At 35.9% G+C, this 19,925-nt stretch overlaps 1 protein-coding gene across 1 annotated transcript; it reads right to left on the bottom strand.

Moving 5' to 3' along the window:
• Positions 1 to 808: 808 nt before the first annotated feature.
• LOC111470613 (ankyrin repeat-containing protein BDA1-like) lies at positions 809 to 19,360 on the bottom strand. The gene is made up of 4 exons (XM_023116174.1): positions 19,337 to 19,360; positions 3,397 to 3,511; positions 2,007 to 2,483; positions 809 to 1,670 (listed from the first exon to the last, which is right to left on the bottom strand). The coding sequence occupies exons 2-4, from the start codon at positions 3,493 to 3,495 to the stop codon at positions 981 to 983; spliced, it is 1,266 nt and encodes a 421-aa protein (XP_022971942.1). The 5' UTR covers positions 3,496 to 3,511; positions 19,337 to 19,360; the 3' UTR covers positions 809 to 980.
• Positions 19,361 to 19,925: the final 565 nt, after the last annotated feature.

The raw sequence follows: 19,925 nt of genomic DNA, 5'->3' as shown, positions 1-19,925 counted from the left end.
ACATTATCAAGTGGTTAAGCATATTCTCCGCTATGTGAAGTGAACCACAAACTACAGGCTAAAGTATCAAAAAGAGAGAGATCTAGAAGAACTGTCTCTTTTACCGATAGTGATTTAGTTGGAGACATTAACGATAGAAAAGTACCACGTGAATGGAATTTTATCTCAATGAAATTTTTTTCTCGTAGTAACTTCTTTTCCTAAATCAAACTTATTGGCTCACAATATCCCCTTTGAGCTTAGCTTTGAGATTCTTCACTCCCATCAGCTCCCACACCTTTGCAAACTTCACTCTTAATAGGGCTTTTGTGAGAATATTCGCACGTTGCTCTACAGTGCATATGAACTCCATAACGACCTGTCTCTTCTCAAAACACTAACGGATGAAGTGGAAACGAGTGTCAATGTGTTTACTGTGCCCATGAAATACCAAATTCTTCATCAATGCAATCACAATTTGTTATCGATGTTGATAGTTACCGATTTTAGTTCACTTCCAATCACTTCACTCAACAACTCAGCCAGAGTGCTTTACACGATGCTGCAGATGCTACCATAAACTCGGACTCACAAGAAGATTCTGTCATATGAAGCAAGTTTAGTGATTTTTTTTAGGAGAATTGTTTATGGTTCTTAAATTGAAGGGAAAGTTTAAAAAATTCGTTAGTAACTCTCTCCATTATAAATACTCCTAAGATGTATGATCTAGTCACAAAGAACAAAAAGAATTGAAAAATACTGTGCTTAAGTTTGTACGGTTCCAAGAAACTCTCTCCTCAAATTATTCTTTCTCCTTCAGTTATTTGTTTCGATGTATTTTGATTGAGAGACATCCAACAACGTTATACAATGAAATCAAACAAGACCCACAAGATATTTTTCTTATTCAATCCTCCAATATGAGGAAAATTTATATCCAAATGCAAGCATAGCGTTGCATCAAATAATGAACCAACATCTTAAATTAATCTAATTAAGCTCTAACGAGTGCGACCAAAGTGTAGGCTTATTTCTGTCAATTCTTTCTCCATGCTGATGCTACGCATGAAAAGACCACCAAGTTTTCTAAGCTTCTTTGGCTTAAAATCTCCCTTCACCTTCCGTCTAACCAAGGGAATTTTGGACAAAATAAGCACAAAAATGATTGCAATTGTGATAATTGCAGATAAGTATGAGCACCAAACAATCGCCAATAATGCATAGCAAATGACCAAAGGGATAACCAAATGGAGAGCGTAGTCAATTCCAAAAGGAAGATGAAGGCAAATCTCTATAGCTGAAGCAACGAATGCCAAAGTATTGAACTGAACGAAGAATTGGTATGTGATCCACTTGTACTGTCGAATGAAGAAATCCCCGTCTTTGTTGGGTGGAGTCAGAGCAGCTTGGTAAGTTGCAGTGGCAATGAGCACAGAAACTACTAGTATTGCATTCCGATCCTCTTTAGATATGTAATGAATCTCACGATGGTCCGTAATTACCAATCTCCTTAGAATCAATGATATCGTACGAAGAAAGGTTGCAACATCTTTGAGAATGTGGGAGCCATGGAGCATCTCTTTTACCTCTTTGTCTTCCACATGACCATGTTCTTTCATTATGTCTAGTGCTGTCTTGCCTTCCAAATTCTTTTCTTTCATATCCACTTTGTTTATGAGAAGCTTCACCATCTGCACCAAAGACAAGCTTTTCTTCCTATGATCAAACATCGGTTAGATAACAACTTTTATAGAAGATATTATCTGCTTTGACTTGTTATATACCGTCAGCCTCACAATTTTAAAACACATATATTTGAGAGATTTTTAAGCTGTTATAAGGAATGTTTAGCTTTCCTCTCTCACTGATACGGAATCCCAATTTAGAGTTATTAAATCATAAAATATTTACTTTTTTTTTTTTATATTGAAGTTGAGTTTATAAAAAAATAAAAATAGTCTTTTGAGTTTTGATTATTCCCAAGTTAGAATTTCATGAGATTATTGCAAACTTTGAAAATTCCTAACCTCAATTTGATTTCCAAGGGCCACAAGATGCATGCCATTGTTTCTTTCATCATCACACCAATTAAGTATTGAGGCCATGCAAGTTTTCTGGATCCATTTTAGCAAGATTTTGACAGATTCAATATCTTCATTTTTAATAGCAATATGTAGAGCAGACTCATTACGAATGGTCAATTCTTTAATAGATTTTGGACATGAAGTTAAAAACTTGGCCAATATATCATCCATGCCTCCCGAGGCTGCAATGTGCAATGGAGTTAAGCCCTCTCTCCCTTGTATGCTTATGAGATCTCGATCGCTATCGACGAGCCGCAACACGGTTTTCGTTTGGTTATTTTGCAATGCCAAGTGGATAGGGCTATAGCCGTCTGGGTTAAGCTTCTTGGCTAAGGATGGTTTCAACCTCATGATCTCCAAGGAAAAAGGGACATGTCCTGCTGATGCTGAGATGTGTAATGGGGTATCTACAAAAGGTACCTTTCAAAAAGTAGACACAAATCAATCCCAATTTGGCCTTTTAGTTGAGAACAAAATGTTTTTGAAGTTATTTTGAGTTAGACAAGAACCAAATTGAAAATAAATTGTATAAGGATTCAATATATATATATATATATATATATATATATATGAATAAATAAAATAATGATAATAATAATAACAACTTTCACGATTGATGGGAAACGCACGAGCATAGGAGAACCTGTGCCTCCAATGAACCCACGACCATACCTGAAGTCCTACACTTCAGTCAACCCTCAGATCTCACTGATAAGAAAAGGAAACACGAAATGCCAAGAGAAAAGAATAAATAACGAACAGTTTTGTCTTGTTGAACATAGACACCGACGAAACAAAGACTTTCGATCTAGTAAATGAAAGACGAACAAACACACAGAAGAATAACACGACCATTGTTCTTGAAAGATGAGGGGAGCTCTAACTTGATTAGAGGAGAGGAAAAAGAAAGAAAAAAGAGAGAGAGGAGAAAAGAAAAAAAAAAGGAATTAAAGATTTTTTTAGAGAGAAACGTTTGGAGTCAGAATTTCTCCCCAACTCCAAATTGGGTGTTGAAATCCATCAGGAATAGTTAGCGTTTTGGGTTCTTGAATTTCGATTTCTCTTTAGATTTGAGAGCTCTTCCATTAATTAAATTCTGAATTTTTAGTATGTTGAAATTGGAGGAATTTCGTATAAGTTTCATGAAGGAAGGCGGAGTTGATTCAAAACGAAAGATGGTGTTTCGACAATCATTAAGATGATAATTAGTGTATTATCCACTTAACTATGTTTGAATGGACCGACATTTTATTTCGTTTAAAATAATATACCGTCGAATCATTCAATACCATGAATTCTTTTATTTGAAATGCAAAAACAAATATGTTCATACCTGATCTATGCGTTCTAAAATGTAGGCATCTTCTTGAAGTATCAAATACAAGGAGTCGATATCTCCCGAAGATGCAACTTCGTTCAACCTTTGATTCATTTTTGTTTTGAGAAAACTGGAGCAAAATGAACAAAATAGCGTGAAATTAGACTTACAAATGAGATTGATAAGGATGGTCGAGATGGATGAAGAGCTGTGTGGAGACTGCTCAATACAAAACTTGAACAACAAATTGGAACAATATACAAAAGTAGGCCTGAAAATTAAATTGAGTTCATTTCCTGGAATCTTCTCAATGATTTTCTTAGCAGCTAGGATAGTCAAGCTTATGCAGCTCCCTTAATGACATGAACGAGGGCATTGACTGACTTGTCAGCTAAGGATAAGGTTATTGGTTGAATGGTTGAGGAGCGTAATTACGAGTCCATTTCTGCGCATGTTCTTGTTAATTTCTCTCTCATTATTCATTACCCAAAACTTGAAAAGTATACCTAGGATCAAAATAACTAGGTAATATATCCATTTCAATCCATAGATCTTCCCTAAGTTTAATTTTGTATCAAACTTGATTTTCGTTCAAAATAGTGAATTTTAAGCAATGTTGTTTAAATCAGGAGACCGAGAACTGTTTCTACACTCATTAGTGGCAGAAATCATGAGCTCGAAGTCCACTCTCAAGACCATTTTACATATTTTTTGTCTTAGACTTTGTCCTGTTCCTACACTTAATAGAAACATTCACTCTAAGTCATCTACCTGTGTAATTTTAAACCCTTTCCAAGGCCGATTATGGCATCGCGGCTTCAACTTTGACCCATTTTACATTCTATAGCAGTCCTCGTCTTAAGCTAACTACCCATATAGTTCTAAGCCTCTCTTGCAGACTTGTTTATTGAGTTGCACGTTATCCTTGATCCGATGCTACACTCATTAGTAACTCAAGTAACTTCACGGTTCTGATGATACCATTCACATTACTAGTAAGCATTTTAAACTTTCTTAATCATTCATTGATGTCGTGGAGGTTTACTGGGTCCTTAGGGGCATCTAGATGGTTTAGTCCTCATCTCGCGTTTCTAAAACACTCGAAGTTAGCTACTCAAGGCTAATCCAATTTCTGGGTGCACTTAGGTCTAGACCTTTGATCGCCGCTCACAATCCTATGGTGCTCGGTCTACTGAAAACGTACTGATCTAGGTCAATGTGAAAATCACTCTAATTCTAGTGCCCTAATCTTAACTTGGTTCACTCATATATGTTTTGTTAGGGAGATATTCCTATCGATCGTTTAAAGCAGGGAAAACATAATCTAAACATTCATGCAAACTCAACGGGGAGATAACATCCATCAATCACTTGGAGAGCAGATCACAACATCCCATCCTCTTTTCTAACGTAGCAAAAAGAATTAAAATAGGAATACAACTTACATTCTCATCCCAATGTAATTTCGGTAATTTTCCCTAACATGAATAACATCTCATCCAAATTGCAATTTTGAGGTCTAATCATGCATATTCAAACCACATAAAACAAGTTATGCTTGTATGCTAGCACGTCTTAGTGATCCCTACCAGTCTTAAGAAAAATTCGAACGTAATGTCTTTTAATCAACGTTTGATATATTAGTATAATAGTGTACATAAAATAGCTTTTAGAAATCTGCTTCTTTTTTAATAAAATCAATTTTTTATGATTATCCATCTTTGAGAAAAACTCATAATTTCTATATTTTTTTTTTAATAATGGGGGCGTTGGCCTAGCTTTCTGAGCACTCGTTTGAGCTTGACAATTAATTTCTATATGTTTTTTTTTTTAAGAATGGGGCGTTGGCCTAGCTTTATGAGCACTCGTTTGAGCTTGACAATTGATTTCTATATGTTTTTTTTTTAAGAATGGGGCGTTGGCCTAGCTTTATGAGCACTCGTTTGAGCTTGACAATTAATTTCTATATGTTTTTTTTTTAAGAATGGGGCATTGGCCTAGCTTTATGAGCACTCGTTTGAACTTGACAATTAATTTCTATATGTTTTTTTTAAGAATGGGGCGTTGCCTAGCTTTCTGAGCACTCGTTTGAGCTTAACAATCCCAAAAATTTATAGTAAAAGAAAGATGAGGGGGCGAAACACAGAAGCAAAAACTAATATAACAAGGAAATATATGCTCCTAACCTTTGATTCATATTGATATGAGATTAGTGTAACATCCAACTCTCGACAAGAATTAAATTACTATGTTTCGAGATTTTGTTGATGACTTTAAAAACGAAGAATAAATCTATTGAACTTACTATTTAGAGTTAGAGTTTAGCAAAAATTCCTACAAGAAAGGCTCAAAGACTATGGGAGAATCAATATGTATACTTGAATCACTTAAATTTATCAAGAATCAAGAAATAACAGTGGTATAAATTTCAAAATTTTTGTCTCAATTTGTTTCAAATTCGAGAGATTTGGGAAGAGTTAGATTATGAAATTTTAATATGTTATTTCAGGGAAGGTTTCACACACTATCCATGAACTAACCTCGAGTCAATTCAGATCGATAGTTGGAGTTACAACGATCGTCAAGAAATTATCATTTATGTATTTTACACTGATTTTTGAAGCATTTATTTTTCTATCTAGCTAACGGATTAAGATGGAAATAATTTTTTTTTAAAACAATTAAAACTCTACAATTTTGATGAAGGAACCAAGTTGAATCGAATTAGGTAGAAAAATATACAAAATCCAAAGAAATTAGAAAGAAATTGAAAATTGATTGAAGAATCTAGAAAACGCTCAAATGGTAGGTGAAATGTAGGTCAAGTGATGGTGGAGGACATGTGTGAAGCTATGGTCGAAGACACACGTTGGCTAACGAAGAGGAAGTATGTCTGGCTTAGACTGCGCCACACGTCGAGACTTTTGAGGGTGACACGAACCAATCAATTCGACCTGAACTTACAGCATTTGACCCAAACTGCCTGCCCATTGCTTAGAACTGATTCGATTGCATTAATATGAAGGCTCCACGAGTCGCACCGTGAGCGCGACTGTTACTCCAAATACAAGTCTGTACTTGCATGTATGAAAGCGTGTGGCGGTGTTTAAGTTCAGCTTTTTAGTTCGATCGACTATTTTTTGCTCTGATTTCAAAACTGATGTGATCATGATTCAAGTTAGGATCTTGCAAAAAATTTGGGGCTCCTAGTAATCGAAAATCATGCTTGGGAAGTCACACTTCATCCATGTAATTAGCAATTCGTAGTAGCCATGCAAATTTTCTTAAGTAATACTTGTACGAATTGCTAGGACGTGCTAGCATGTGAGCATATCTTAAAATAGGTGGTTATAATATGCTTGTTTAGGACCATAGAAGGGAATTTTTGGATGAAAATGCAATGTATGTCATAAAAAATTACCAAAGTGACTCTAGGATGGGAATTTAAGATGCATGCGAACTTTTATTGCTTTCCACTATACTAGAATGAAGGATGAGATATTCTGATCTATGCGATTGATAGATGTTATCTCCTTATTGAGCTTGTATGAATGCTTGATATAGTTTGCTTAGCTCTAGGTGATTGATTACGTGTTCTCCCTATAAAGCTTATTATTTGTATAGAGATAAGCTAAGGTGTTAGAGTTAAGTTGGCCAGACGATGACTTAGGTCAAGACAATTATAGTAGATTGAGCACCTTTGGATCGTGAGCATCGATCAAAAGGTCTAGACCCTTGTGTTAAAAAAAAAAGACTTGAGGAGTCAAAATAGAGTATCCTGGAGTTGAAAGTTTGCATTAAACCACCTAGCTGCTCTAGGAACCCAGTAGACGTCCTCGACACCCAAGGATGACCAATGTGAGACTAGAATATATTTTTTGTGCTTTATGTGATCGATAGAAATCTCTCTCTAATAAAGCATGCATGAGTGAATCAAGTTAATATTAGGGCGCCAGAGCTAGGGCGGTTTACATATTGACCTAGGTTAGTATGTTTCAATGGAATAAGCATTTTAAGATTGTGAGTGACGATTAGAGGGCTATACTTAAGTGCACTTAGAGATTGGATTAACCCCATGGAGATAGTCCTGAACATCTTTGAAACAATGAGATGAGATTTAGCCCCTAAGAACCTAGTAAATCTCTACAACAAGGACGACTAAGAAAGCTTAACAAGCCTAATAGCAATGTAACGATTTCACCAGAGTTTGTACCTTCTATTTCCTCTGATATGCCTTTAGCGTTGGATGCGATGAGAGCTTGCAACTAGGCTGCTTACTAAGTAATTTTATACTCACCCCTTCCCACATTTTTTTTTTCAAGTAAGTGTTGCTAGTTGAGGTGGCATTATACTTGAAAAATATGTTGTCACAAATTAGTGTCAACCACGAGTTAGAAGAATTTGATTATGTCAAATATGATTAAATATAGATTGTTTCTTTTGGGATAGTTAGAGTAATTTTAGCTATTTAGTTTAACTAATTTGTCATATTTGTGGATTCAATAATATCGTAAGTACTGGAAACTCCAATTATTTATGTTTCTAGCTTAGTCATTCTTCTTTCAAAACCTTACAATTGGTATCAAAGCAACCACTAGTATTTGAAGAATAGCAATTTTTGAGTGATCAAATACAAAGAGTATGAGTGAAGACAAAACTTTAATGAAGATCCCTCACTTTGATGATCACTATGATCATTGGAGTGAGCTGATGGAAAATTTGCTCAAAGCAAAGGGTCTATGGAGTGCAGTAGAGATTGGTTTCTTAGAACCAGTGGAAGAAATAATGCCACTAAAGGGCCACCTTGATGATGCTAGTCTCAAACATCACCTCAGGCAATTGATCGTATTGTCTTCATCCAACATTAATGAAGAGGGCAAGTTATAAAAGTCGAAGGTCGAATAAAAATAAGTAATAGAGGAAGAGGAACTTACAGGAGCAAAGTCGTGAAAGAGGAAGATCAACTTTCAACAAATCAACTGGTGAATGTTATAGGTGTCATGACTTAAGTCATTTTCAATATGAATGTCCAAAGATGAACAAAAAGAATTGAATTATGAAAGCTGGAAGAAGAGGATCAAATGAGGTTAATGGCTCATATGGAAATATATGAAGCAAAAAGGAGTGATGCTTGGTTATTAGATTCTGGTTGCTCAAACTATATGTGTGCAAATGAAGGTATGTTTTCAAGCTTAGACAAGACTTTTTCTCATACTTTCAAGCTTGGAAATAATACAAGTATGAAAGTTACTCGAAAGAGTGTAGTGAAATTAACTTTGCATGGGGTTCGTTACACTATTAGTAATGTGTATTGGGTACCTGAACTCAAAAATAATCTCTTGAGCGTTGAACAACTACAAGAAAAAAGAGTAGCAGTGTTGTTCAAAGATGGTGTATGTAGCATTTATCATCCACAGAAAGGAAAAATGGTAGAGTCAATTATGAGTGCAAATCGGTTGTTCATTTTGCTTGCTGAACCATATGCCACAACAAATGAAGGAGATGCCTCGAAGTTTATAACATGGACCAGTCAACACTTTGGCACCATCATATGGTCATCTCGGCTACAAAGGCTTGTACACCTTTAAACACAAAAAAATGGTGAAAAGTCAGCCTCAAATTGTAGCTTCAAATACCACCTGTGATGCATGTATGAAATGCAAGTAACATTGGACTCCATTTCCAAAAATAGGTAAATGGAGAGCAACCGAAAAATTAGGCCCGGCTCATGTAGATCTATGTGGTCCAATTTCACCAACTTCAAGTAGCTAGAAAAAGTATTTGTTGTGCTTTATAGATGATTTTTCAAGGAAGACTTTGGAGTTATTTTCTTGTAGAAAAACCATAAACACTTTACCATTCCAATTATTTCAAAATAATGGTGGAAAAGAAAATTGGAATGCCTATAAAATGTTTAAGGAAACATAAAGGAAGATAATTAACTCGGCAGAATTCAACTATTTTTTCCAAACATGGAGTAAAGAGATAATTGACCATAGCCTATACCCCACAACAAAATGGAGTGGCCGATTGCAAAAATCGCATTGTGATGAACTTGGTAAAAGCTATGCTAATAGAGAAGAAAGTAGTTAGGGATTCCCATTTTGAATCGATCACTTACTCTTGCAATAAAAGACATGATACCAGACGAGGCTTGGAGCGGAGAGAAATCATTAGTAGATTATGTCAGAGTTCTTAGATGTGCGAGATATGTTCATATTCCAAATGCCAAAAGAAGCAAACGTGAAGATAAAAGTGTAACATATGTTTTATTTGGAGTCAGCAGCGAATTCAAAGGTTATAGAATGTTTGATCAACCTACAAATAAAACTATAGTAAGTTGTAATGTAGCTTTCGAGGAAGATCGTGAATGAGATTTTGAATTTTTTTTAAGGTGAAACAAAATTGGACTGTGGAAAAATATTGAAATTGATGAGAACACAACCAAAGAAGGAGAAATCACGGAGGAAACAGCTGGACCGGTTACTGAAACAATTGAACCAGTTGCTGAAAATAATTTTCCAGTAGTTGTTGCACTGGATTTGACAATAAGGGAGGTGAGAAATCGACATCCACCTATATGGTTAACAAATTATAATTTCGGTGAAGACTTATCTGAAGAAAATGAAGAAAATATGACATTCTTGATGATTTCATATCTTGTAAATTTTGAGGAAGCTGTTAATAGCCCAAAATGGAGATTGACTACCGATCAAGAAATCAAATTCATTCAAAAAGTCAAATAAGGAACTTGTGGGTTTTAAGGGTTGGAGCAAAGAAAATAGGAGTGGAATGGATTTATAAAACCAAGCTTTATGAGTATAGAAAAGTTGATAAATACAAAGCAAGACCGGTGGTAAAAGGCTACCCACAAGAGTATGAAATTGATTATACGGAAGTGTACACACCTGTGGCCAGAATGGATATTGTGAGAATGATCATTGCTTTTGCAGGGTCATGTAGGAGAGTTTCTGCTTCCGCAAAGGTTGGTTGGAAACTCTATCAATTAGATGTCAAATCAACTTTTCTATATGGCGAGTTAAAAGAAGATATTTTTGCCGAACAACCAAAAGGCTATGAGAAAAAGTGAAGTGAGGAGATGGTGTACAAACTCCAAAAGGCTCTCTACGGATTGAAACAAGCACCTAAAACCTAGTTTAGTCGAATAGAATCCTACTTTATCAAGGAAAGATTCGAAAGCAGTTTCCGTGAGCAGACATTTTTCATCAAGAGGAAGAGAGGTAAAATTTTTATTGTAAGAATTTATATTGATGTTCTTTTATTTACTGGAGATGATGAAAAATTATTGGAGGAATTTAAACGTTCTAGGAAGAAAGAGTTTGATATGACTTACTTAGGTCAAATGAGATTTTTCCTTGGAACAGAGGTAATACAAAGATTAGATGGTATTTTTACATATCAAAGAAAGCATGTGGTTGAAGTTTTAAATTGATTTGGCATAGATAATTGCAATTTTGTTAATAATCCTATTATTCCAAGACAAAAAATTGGCAAAGATAAAAATGGTGCAAAATAGATGTAATTTTGTATAAACAAATAGTGGGAAGTCTAATAGATTTTAGGCCTTCTAAAATTTATTTTGCAGTCAGCAACTTCATTTCTCTGACGCTCATATGTCCAAGTCTATCCTACCATAGACTTGAATTGGAAGCACTCTGAGCACAACAACCATGTTTATACCCTCTGCAGCAGTGTATAAGGTTCCAGATTTTGTGTCACGTGCAACAAGCATGACACCCTTCACAATCTTTTACCAACTCTTTCCAAACTCTAGTGCTTAGTCTGTGCTATTCAACTGACCAATAGAGATCAAATTCTTGTTGAGACCAAGAAGATATTTGACATCTTCTAATGTCCATTGATTTCCTGATGGAGTTTGTATGAAGATATCTTCCTTCCCTTCAATCCAACGTTTTGTTGTCAGCAAGATACACCTTCCCGAAATTTTATGATTTGAAATTTTGAAACAATTCCATACTTGGAGATAGATTAAACGATGTACTTAAATCCAAAATTCAAAGAACATGAGAGAGAAAATACAATGAAGAATTGTAATACCCGAATTTTTAGATAAACAAATAAAAAAATAAAAATAATAACATTGGGGGCAAAAGGGTCATTTTTCTCCTACTCTTGCCTAAGGGTCTAGTTGTTTGGGCTCTGAAAAGAAAGAGAAAGAAAAGAAAAGAAAAGAGAGAGAGGGAGAGAGGGAGAGAGAGAGGAGAAAGGAGAAAGGAGAAGAAGTTAGGATTTGAGAGAGAGGAAGAGACAAACGGCAGTTGGGGAATCCAAGGCAAGAAACTTCGTAGCAATACTTCTCTCGTGCTGGAAAAGGAGTTTGGGTGGTGGAATCATTTATTCCGGCAAGAAAATTCGAGAATGGACAAAGTAAGGTTCCGAACTTCTTGTTTCGATTTTATCTAGATCTGAGGAATTTCTTGAGTTTTAGATCTGGAGTTTTTGACGTATGTAACTAAAATAAGATTCACACAGTTTTCTTGAAGTTCTTGGACGAAAATTGGAGTTTAGTTGGACTTCAGGTAAACCGATCGAAAACAGAAAATGTGAGTATTTCCGTATCTTTGGACGGCCTTAACTCATCTGTGTTCAAGAAAAAAAAAAAAAAGAAAGGAAAAATATATTGTAGAAGTAGAATATGAGATCTACAATTTTCATGGATTGAAAGATAAGAAAATCCGAAGAAAATAGATTGAAAACACGAAAACACGAAAATGCTAACATCTCGAGATTTGAAACACACGTAGGAGAGAGAAAGAGACCGCCACGCGTTAACTGGCAAACGGAGGAGCGCGGCGGAGTCGGCGTCCATCACATGGCAGTGTTCCACTAGTGCGCTAAGTCGGGTCGACCCGTACGCTCGCCGAACCGGTTCGAAAACCTGCAGTCCAACCCGACGTTTCCCGCCAAACACTGTGTGCCACGTGTCGTGCTCATAAAATTCGAAGGTAAGTTCACAGTCGTTGGGGTTCGAAACACGGCACTACCCGCGCGTGTGCCCTGCGCGTGTGGGCGTGTGGAGACCTACTGGCGTGTGGGACCCCATTCTCTCACCCGTCTGGCCTCCGTTTGGTTGTTTTTCGCCTCAGATTTCAAATCTGATACTATTTTTATGTGAATTAGAACCAATCAAGAAAATTTCAGAATTTTTGGAGCCATTTTCGGCAAATAATTCGAGCTTGGAAAGGCACTCGTCTTAATATAACGGAAGCAATTTGGATTTTAGGCACTTTTAAAACATCAATTATAGTAAATAATTAGCATGTTCATAAATATTAAAACTTAATGAATTTGAATACTAACCTTTTGTAGTTCAAATTTTTTTTTCCTCACGAACCGGTTTGAACCACCACTAGTGTCTTCTCCACTATCCTCCAGCCTTATAACGAAATTGTGGAATTCGGTGAGTGACTAAACTTGGGAGGGATTTTGTATATATGAAGAGAGTGTTTGGGAGAGGTTTTTCTCAAGGTCTTTCACCACCAAGAAGATATTTTATGCACCATGATCACTCTATTTATACCGTTATGTTTGCATGTACATGCAAATTTGAGATCACCAAATTTTGACACTCAAAATTCCACTCAAACTTGTGGGGTTTATTTGGCAAAGATGCAAGTTTGGTTAAACCAAATTTTGAGAACTCAAAATTCCAAATTTTTCCATTAAATGAATAACATTTTGACTTTGTTCATTTTGATTCAACCATCCATTTGAATTATTAATTTCAAAGTAGAGTAATATTAAATGATTAATTAAACTATTTAATTAATATTTAATATTAATTCAAATGTCAATCCCAATTAATTTCGACACATATTTGATCAAGATTTTAAATCTTATTTAAATATCTCATATTCTCTCTTTTTGTTTAATTCATAAATAAAACAAAAATGCAGTTAAATATATCGTATATATGTAGCGCATTCTCCCTAATTTGAATTCGAACACTTCGGACTCACTCGTCACACTATTCTATGGTTTAGTCCGATATGAGCTAGCAGAGGAACCTAATGAACCTATAGATCATGGGCTCCAACGATCCAAGATTAACCGGTTAAACTCATTAACCTTGTTAACCAACATTCGTTAACTACTAGGACATTTCACTATAGCCTAGTAGTTGCACTCCCCTCACTATAGATATATTTCTGTCCATTTGATATAACCTTGATTAGTAAGTCGATCCTTCACAGGTTATTCGTAACTAGAGCTGGGTCAATTTATCGTTTTACCTCTGAAGTTACTTCTTGTTTCTTATGTCTCACTGATCCTCTAATGAACAATTGGTTTGTGGTCCAACTAGTAAACCGAATCCCTTTCAGGCCAATGAGAGGGTAGGTCCCCTTGTTCAAGACCTGAAGTCAGTACTTAAGGGAACTATCTTTCTTCTATCCCTAAAAGAGGGTAGAAGTGAATTCCATCTTTCACCCCATGTCCCCAACCATTTACCCAGTGTTACCCCTGAAATGGGAGGCCAATTGAGTCGACGAACTTGAGCCACTCTTACCCATGCAAATCTAAGGATAATTCCGAATAAACAGGAGTTCATGGTTAGCTCAGGATTAAGATCGAGTTACCTAGGTCATCGAATGAAAAGAAAATCAGTCTCAACAGTAAACGACATTATAAAGTGAGAGTGATTTTCTTCATGGTTCAATCTTATGCAATACTCATTGCATAGGACGCCCCCACTCACATGTCTCCACAATAATACTAGCAGCTCTCGGGTCTACTATCCCTTCTACTCCAGTACAATTTTAGTGATCACATTGTTTATATCACATATACAAAAGTGAGCCGCATTCATAGTGTTCCTAGAATAAGGTACTCAGCCTTATCCTTATACTATAGATCATTTTGACTATATACTTGAATTTGACCAACTCTTATGTCTCTACATATAGTTCAAGTAATCATACTATAGTCAGAGTGTTCTTAGTTTATTGAATTTAGATTAATGATCGTAAAGTTCACTTTATTCAATAACAATCTTTACTGAATAAACAACAATAATAACTTTATTGAAAATAAAATATGTTTTTGTTTACAAACTATGAGTTTTAGGACATAAAACCCAACAGCGTCAACCAAGTAAGTAGCCATTTGGATTCCCACGAGCAGTACTTGTAGGAACCGCTTGGAATAAGCATGAATGCTATCATACCCATAACCTTAGCTAGCTGAACCTTGTATGAAAACCATGAAAATGAAATAAATAAGAAAATCTATGGCTTTTAGATATGAATGATAATGTAATCTGTTTAGATTGAGATTCTGATAATGTATGTATGTATGAGAAGGTTGGGAAACTTGTGAAATCTGCATTTCGGGTGAAGATGAACATTATCTTCCCGTTGAGCGTGTTTGTTAATATTGCATAAACTGCTGCGTGTTAACTCCATGAATGATTATGTAATCTGTTTAGATTGAGATTATGATAATGTATGTATGCATGAGGAGGATGGGAAACTTGTGAAATCTGTGCTCTGGGTAAAGATTGTCGTTATCTTCCCGTTGAGCATGTTTGTTAATATTGCGTGAACTGTTGCGTGTCAACTCCTATGCATGGTGATTGCTTGTGTTATCTTTCTTGACGAATAGGAAGAAATTGTGAGCTTAGATTAGGGTGCTTGTGACTAAATAGGCTAGACGAGACCCTAGATTGGGGAACCTCTAGAATACCGTGCATTTAGACCCGCAAAACGATTACCAGTGGATCCAGAGCCCAAAATTCCAAACCCGATAGGTTTGTGAAACCTTGCACGAGAATCCTAGAGATGCATGAATCCAAGTCTAAGCTACCAAGTTCCACCCTAGAAAGAATAGTAGGACACCACGGTAACAGTAGGTAGCCCGCTAAAGTTGAGCAGTGTAGATAGTGTCATTAGAACCTCCACTTCCCTCTCTGCTCTAATATCGTACCGTCGAGACAGAGCTCCGGTACGGAGATCGTTGAGCTTGACAGATTCGGACAGGAAAGTGTGACAGGTGCCCAGAACTAGTGGTGATAGCTAAGGGGTCTTCTGAACAAGACTCCTGGACCGTAGAAACTCGTCCCTGAGCGGGAGACGTGGAACCACTAGGATGACCTAGTAGCTGACCGGCACACAGGGGATCGCAACCTCTGATTTTAGTGGATGTATGGTCCCGTGTGAGGGCTGTCAGCTAACCTCCATGGATGATGTTCAGAGAGAGTTACGCATTCAGATCCAGCCATACGATCCCCTCAGACTTACTTATGAGGTCGCGTCTCACCTCAGGACACTGATCATTCCATTGGATAAGATGGGCAAGCCTCCTAAGATACAGAAAAGAGAGTTGTAGCGTGATTCGTACTCACTAGAACCTAGAGATAAGAGCGTGGATACCTACAAAGACAAGGATGCGAAAAGAGCCTACAAGTTGGTTGCTTACTGAGTATATTTTTATACTCACCCCTTTCTCTTTTTTTGTTTTAGATTTTACTGGATTTTTACCTTCTATTTATTTTTATTTGTTTTCGAATTCGTCTTTTTAGTCACGATTTGGTCTTTCAAAGCCTCGAAAGTCGGGTCGTGACAAGAATATTGGTTAAAAGTTTATATTGATGACTTCATGTATGTACCGTAGGAGAAGATAGAGAAAATGTAGAAAGTACATTTTCAAAGCGGTATATATATGGTTCGATTTACTATATATAACTTTACCAGATATAACCATATACTATATATAACTTTACCAGATATATATGGACATAACTATTTATTATTTATGACAATTTGGTTTACCATTTATATGTCCACTATATATAGCTTTACTACCATATATATGTATTTCACTATAAATAACAGAAGACTCTATAACCCAACAACCACTCCATTTAGCCAACACAACACAATCTCCATGTGAGAAGATTGTGACATGATACTATATGTATCAAAAGGCTTGAAGAAAACCAATCACACTGCAGAATATACACAAACAAAATAAGCTACTTGAAGGTTACACCTAATTTAAATGCTTAAGGTCATTAACCACAACATTTTGAGTACTACAAAATGAAACAACACCCTCAACATATTTTTCTTATCCAATCTCTTCAACATGAGGAAAATCCATATTCAATTGCAAACATAGCGCTTTAAAGTATTACTAGTGGAATTCAAAAACAAATATCACGAAAATAATTAAGCTCTAACCACTGCGACCAAAGTGCACACTTATGTCTGTCAATTCTTTCTCCATGCTGAAGCTGAAGCGACCACCAAGTTTGTTAGGCTTCTTTGGCTTAAAACCTCCTTTCACCTTCTGTCTAACCAAGGGAATTTTGGACAAAATAAGCAAAAAAATGACTGCACTTGTGATAACTAAAGGAAAGTACGACCTCCAAACGATCGCCAATAATGCATAGCAAATGACCAAAGGAAGAACCAAATGGAGAGCGTAGCCAATCCCAGAAGGAAGATGAACACAAATCTCTATCATTGAAGCAACGAATGCAACTGTATTTAACTGTTGGAAGCATACGTATGAGATCCACTCCAGAGGGATGTCGGGTGGACTTAGAGCTGCTTGGTAAGTTGCAGTGGCAATGAGCACAGAAACTACTAATATGGCATTCCGATCCTTTTTAGACATGTAAAGGATCTCATGATGGTCCGTAATCACTAATCTCTTCACAAACAATAATATTGAACACACAAATTTTGCAACATCTCTGAGAATGTGGGAACCATGGAGCATCTCTTTTACCTCTTTGTCTTCAACAAGGCCACGTTCTTTCATTATGTCTAGTGCTGTCTTGCCTTCCAAATTCTTTGCTTTCATATCCACTTTGTTTATGTTCTTTCATTATGTCTAGTGCTGTCTTGCCTTCCAAATTCTTTGCTTTCATATCCACTTTGTTTATGAGAAGCTTCACCATCTGCACCAAAGGCCAGCTTTTTTCGTATGTTCAAACATTTGTTACATGTCAACTTTTATAGAAGATATTATCCGCTTTTCGGTAGAAGATTTTGTTTGCTTTGACCCATTATATACTATCAACTTCACTATTTTAAAATACATCTATTAGAGAGAGATTTTTACATCTTTACTGGAAATGTTTAGCTTTTCCCACTCTAACTCAAGTAAGATTCCACAAAAACTTAGAGTTAATAAATCATAAAATATTTACTTTTTTTTTTAATATTGGAGTTGAGTTTATAAAAAAATCAAAAACTAAAAATTAAATAGGTTTCTTTTGAGTTTTGATTATCCCAACAAGTTAGATGATCATTCTATGAGATTATTGCAAGTCCTACCTTTTAATAATAAATACAATATATTAATCAATTAAGCTATGCTATATTTAAAATTTTTTGATACTGACCTCAATTTGATTTCCGAGCGCGACACGATGCATGGCATTGTTTCCTTCGTCATCACACCAATTAAGTATTGAGGTCATGCATGTTTGTTGGATCCATTGGAGCAAGATTTTAACCGATTCAATATCTTCACGTTTAACAGCAATATGTAGAGCAGACTCATTACGATTGGTCAATTGTTTAATAGATTTTGGGCATGAAGTTAGAAACTTGGCCAATATATCATCCATGCCTCCCGAGGCTGCAATGTGCAATGGAGTTAAGCCATCTCTCCCTTGTATGCATACGAGATCTCGATCGATATCGACGAGCCGCAACACAGTTTTTGTTTGGTTATTTTGCAATGCCAAGTGGATAGGGCTATAGCCTTCTGGGTTAAGCTTCTTGGCTAAGGATGGTTTCAACCTCATGATCTCCAAAGAAAAAGGGACATGTCCTGCTGATGCTGAGATGTGTAATGGGGTATCAACAAAAGGTACCTTTCAAAAAGAAGACACAAATCAATCCCAAACCCTAATAGTGATGCTAAACATATGAACAATAAAAATCTTTAGCTGTTTTGAGTTCATGGATAAGTGGGATAACAATTTGACCTATAATGTCTTTTAACCATTTGAGTTTTTGTTACTATTTAATATATTAGTATAATAGTGTACACAAAATAGCTTTTAGATGTTTCATTTTTTAAAAAAAATCAATTTTTTATGATCAAGCATCTTTAAATATTTTATTGAGTTTCTTCCCAAGTTCTTTCATTTATATGAACATATAAAGGTATCTATTTTCTCCCTTCAAATAACTTGTTTGATAACTTGTTTGAGACCCTACTTTTATGACTACTCGATACAAGTATCTTAGTCTATCTCTCGATATTGGAAGGGGCATTTTCTTGTTCATTAGTTCTCCTAACATCTAAACAAAATGGTCTTTCATAAAGGTAGCTTATCTGCCTAAGAGAGATGAAGAATTAGTCGTGTTACCCTCACAGGATCAATTTGGGCAGGCAAACAATGCCCTCCTAATACCCGAGTGAGAGACCCCTATGACAATTGAGGGACCTAAACGTTGCTTTATACACCGGGAGTAAAGCCAAAGACCCCAAGAGAGAATCCTCATGTCAACAGTTGCCCTCTTTAGAGGCTTGTTTGAAATTCTAGGTCACGTCTTCATGGGTATTATAAGGTTGAAAAATTAAAGTATTGACCATTCAGATGGTAATTTTTATTTCATTTAAAATAATATATGGTCCAACCATTCAATGCCATGAATTCTTTCATTTCAAATGCAAGAATAAATATGTTGATACCTGATCTATGCGTTCTAAAATGTAGGCATCTTCTTGAAGTATCAAATATAAGGAGTCGATATCTCCCGAAGATGCAACTGCGTTCAACCTTTGGTTCATTTTTCTTTTGAGAAAACTGCAGCATGAACAAAATAGCGTGATTAAGGATCAATATTGTGGTAGTTTTTTAAGTATGAGCACAATTCAATGATTATATATTATATATAAATATATATGTTGCGCTGAAATGGACCAAAACTGAGACTAAAATTAGACTTACAAATGAGATGGATGAAGAGCTGTGTGGAGACCGCCAATTCGAGTTCATTTCCTGGAGTCTTCTCAATGATTTTCTTAGCAGCTAAGATAGTCAAGCTTCTGCAGCTCCATTATTGACATGAACGAGGGCGTTGACTGACTTGTTAGGTAAGGATAAGGTTATTGGTTGAATGGTTGAGGAGCGTAATTACGAGTCCATTTCTGCGCATGTTCTTGTTAATTTCTCTCTCATTATTCATTACCCAAAACTTGAAAAGTATACCTAGGATCAAAATAACTAGGTAATATATCCATTTCAATCCATAGATCTTCCCTAAGTTTAATTTTGTATCAAACTTGATTTTCGTTCAAAATAGTGAATTTTAAGCAATGTTGTTTAAATCAGGAGACCGAGAACTGTTTCTACACTCATTAGTGGCAGAAATCATGAGCTCGAAGTCCACTCTCAAGACCATTTTACATATTTTTTGTCTTAGACTTTGTCCTGTTCCTACACTTAATAGAAACATTCACTCTAAGTCATCTACCTGGGTAATTTTAAACCCTTTCCAAGGCCGATTATGGCATCGCGGCTTCAACTTTGACCCACT

Source organism: Cucurbita maxima, unplaced genomic scaffold, assembly GCF_002738345.1.
Source record: "Cucurbita maxima cultivar Rimu unplaced genomic scaffold, Cmax_1.0 Cma_Scf00046, whole genome shotgun sequence".
Classification (NCBI taxonomy): Eukaryota; Viridiplantae; Streptophyta; class Magnoliopsida; order Cucurbitales; family Cucurbitaceae; genus Cucurbita; species Cucurbita maxima.
This window is presented reverse-complemented; position numbering and strand designations above follow the sequence as displayed.

Excerpts from the sequence above, each read along its gene's own strand:
- LOC111470613 (XM_023116174.1), bottom strand. The coding sequence starts at position 3,495 with ATGAATCAAAGGTTGAACGAAGTTGCATCTTCGGGAGATATCGACTCC. Across the intron at positions 2,484-3,396 it reads TTTTAGAACGCATAGATCAG|GTACCTTTTGTAGATACCCC; the intron begins GTATGAACATAT and ends ACTTTTTGAAAG. Across the intron at positions 1,671-2,006 it reads CCCTTGGAAATCAAATTGAG|ATGGTGAAGCTTCTCATAAA; the intron begins GTTAGGAATTTT and ends TCTTTGGTGCAG.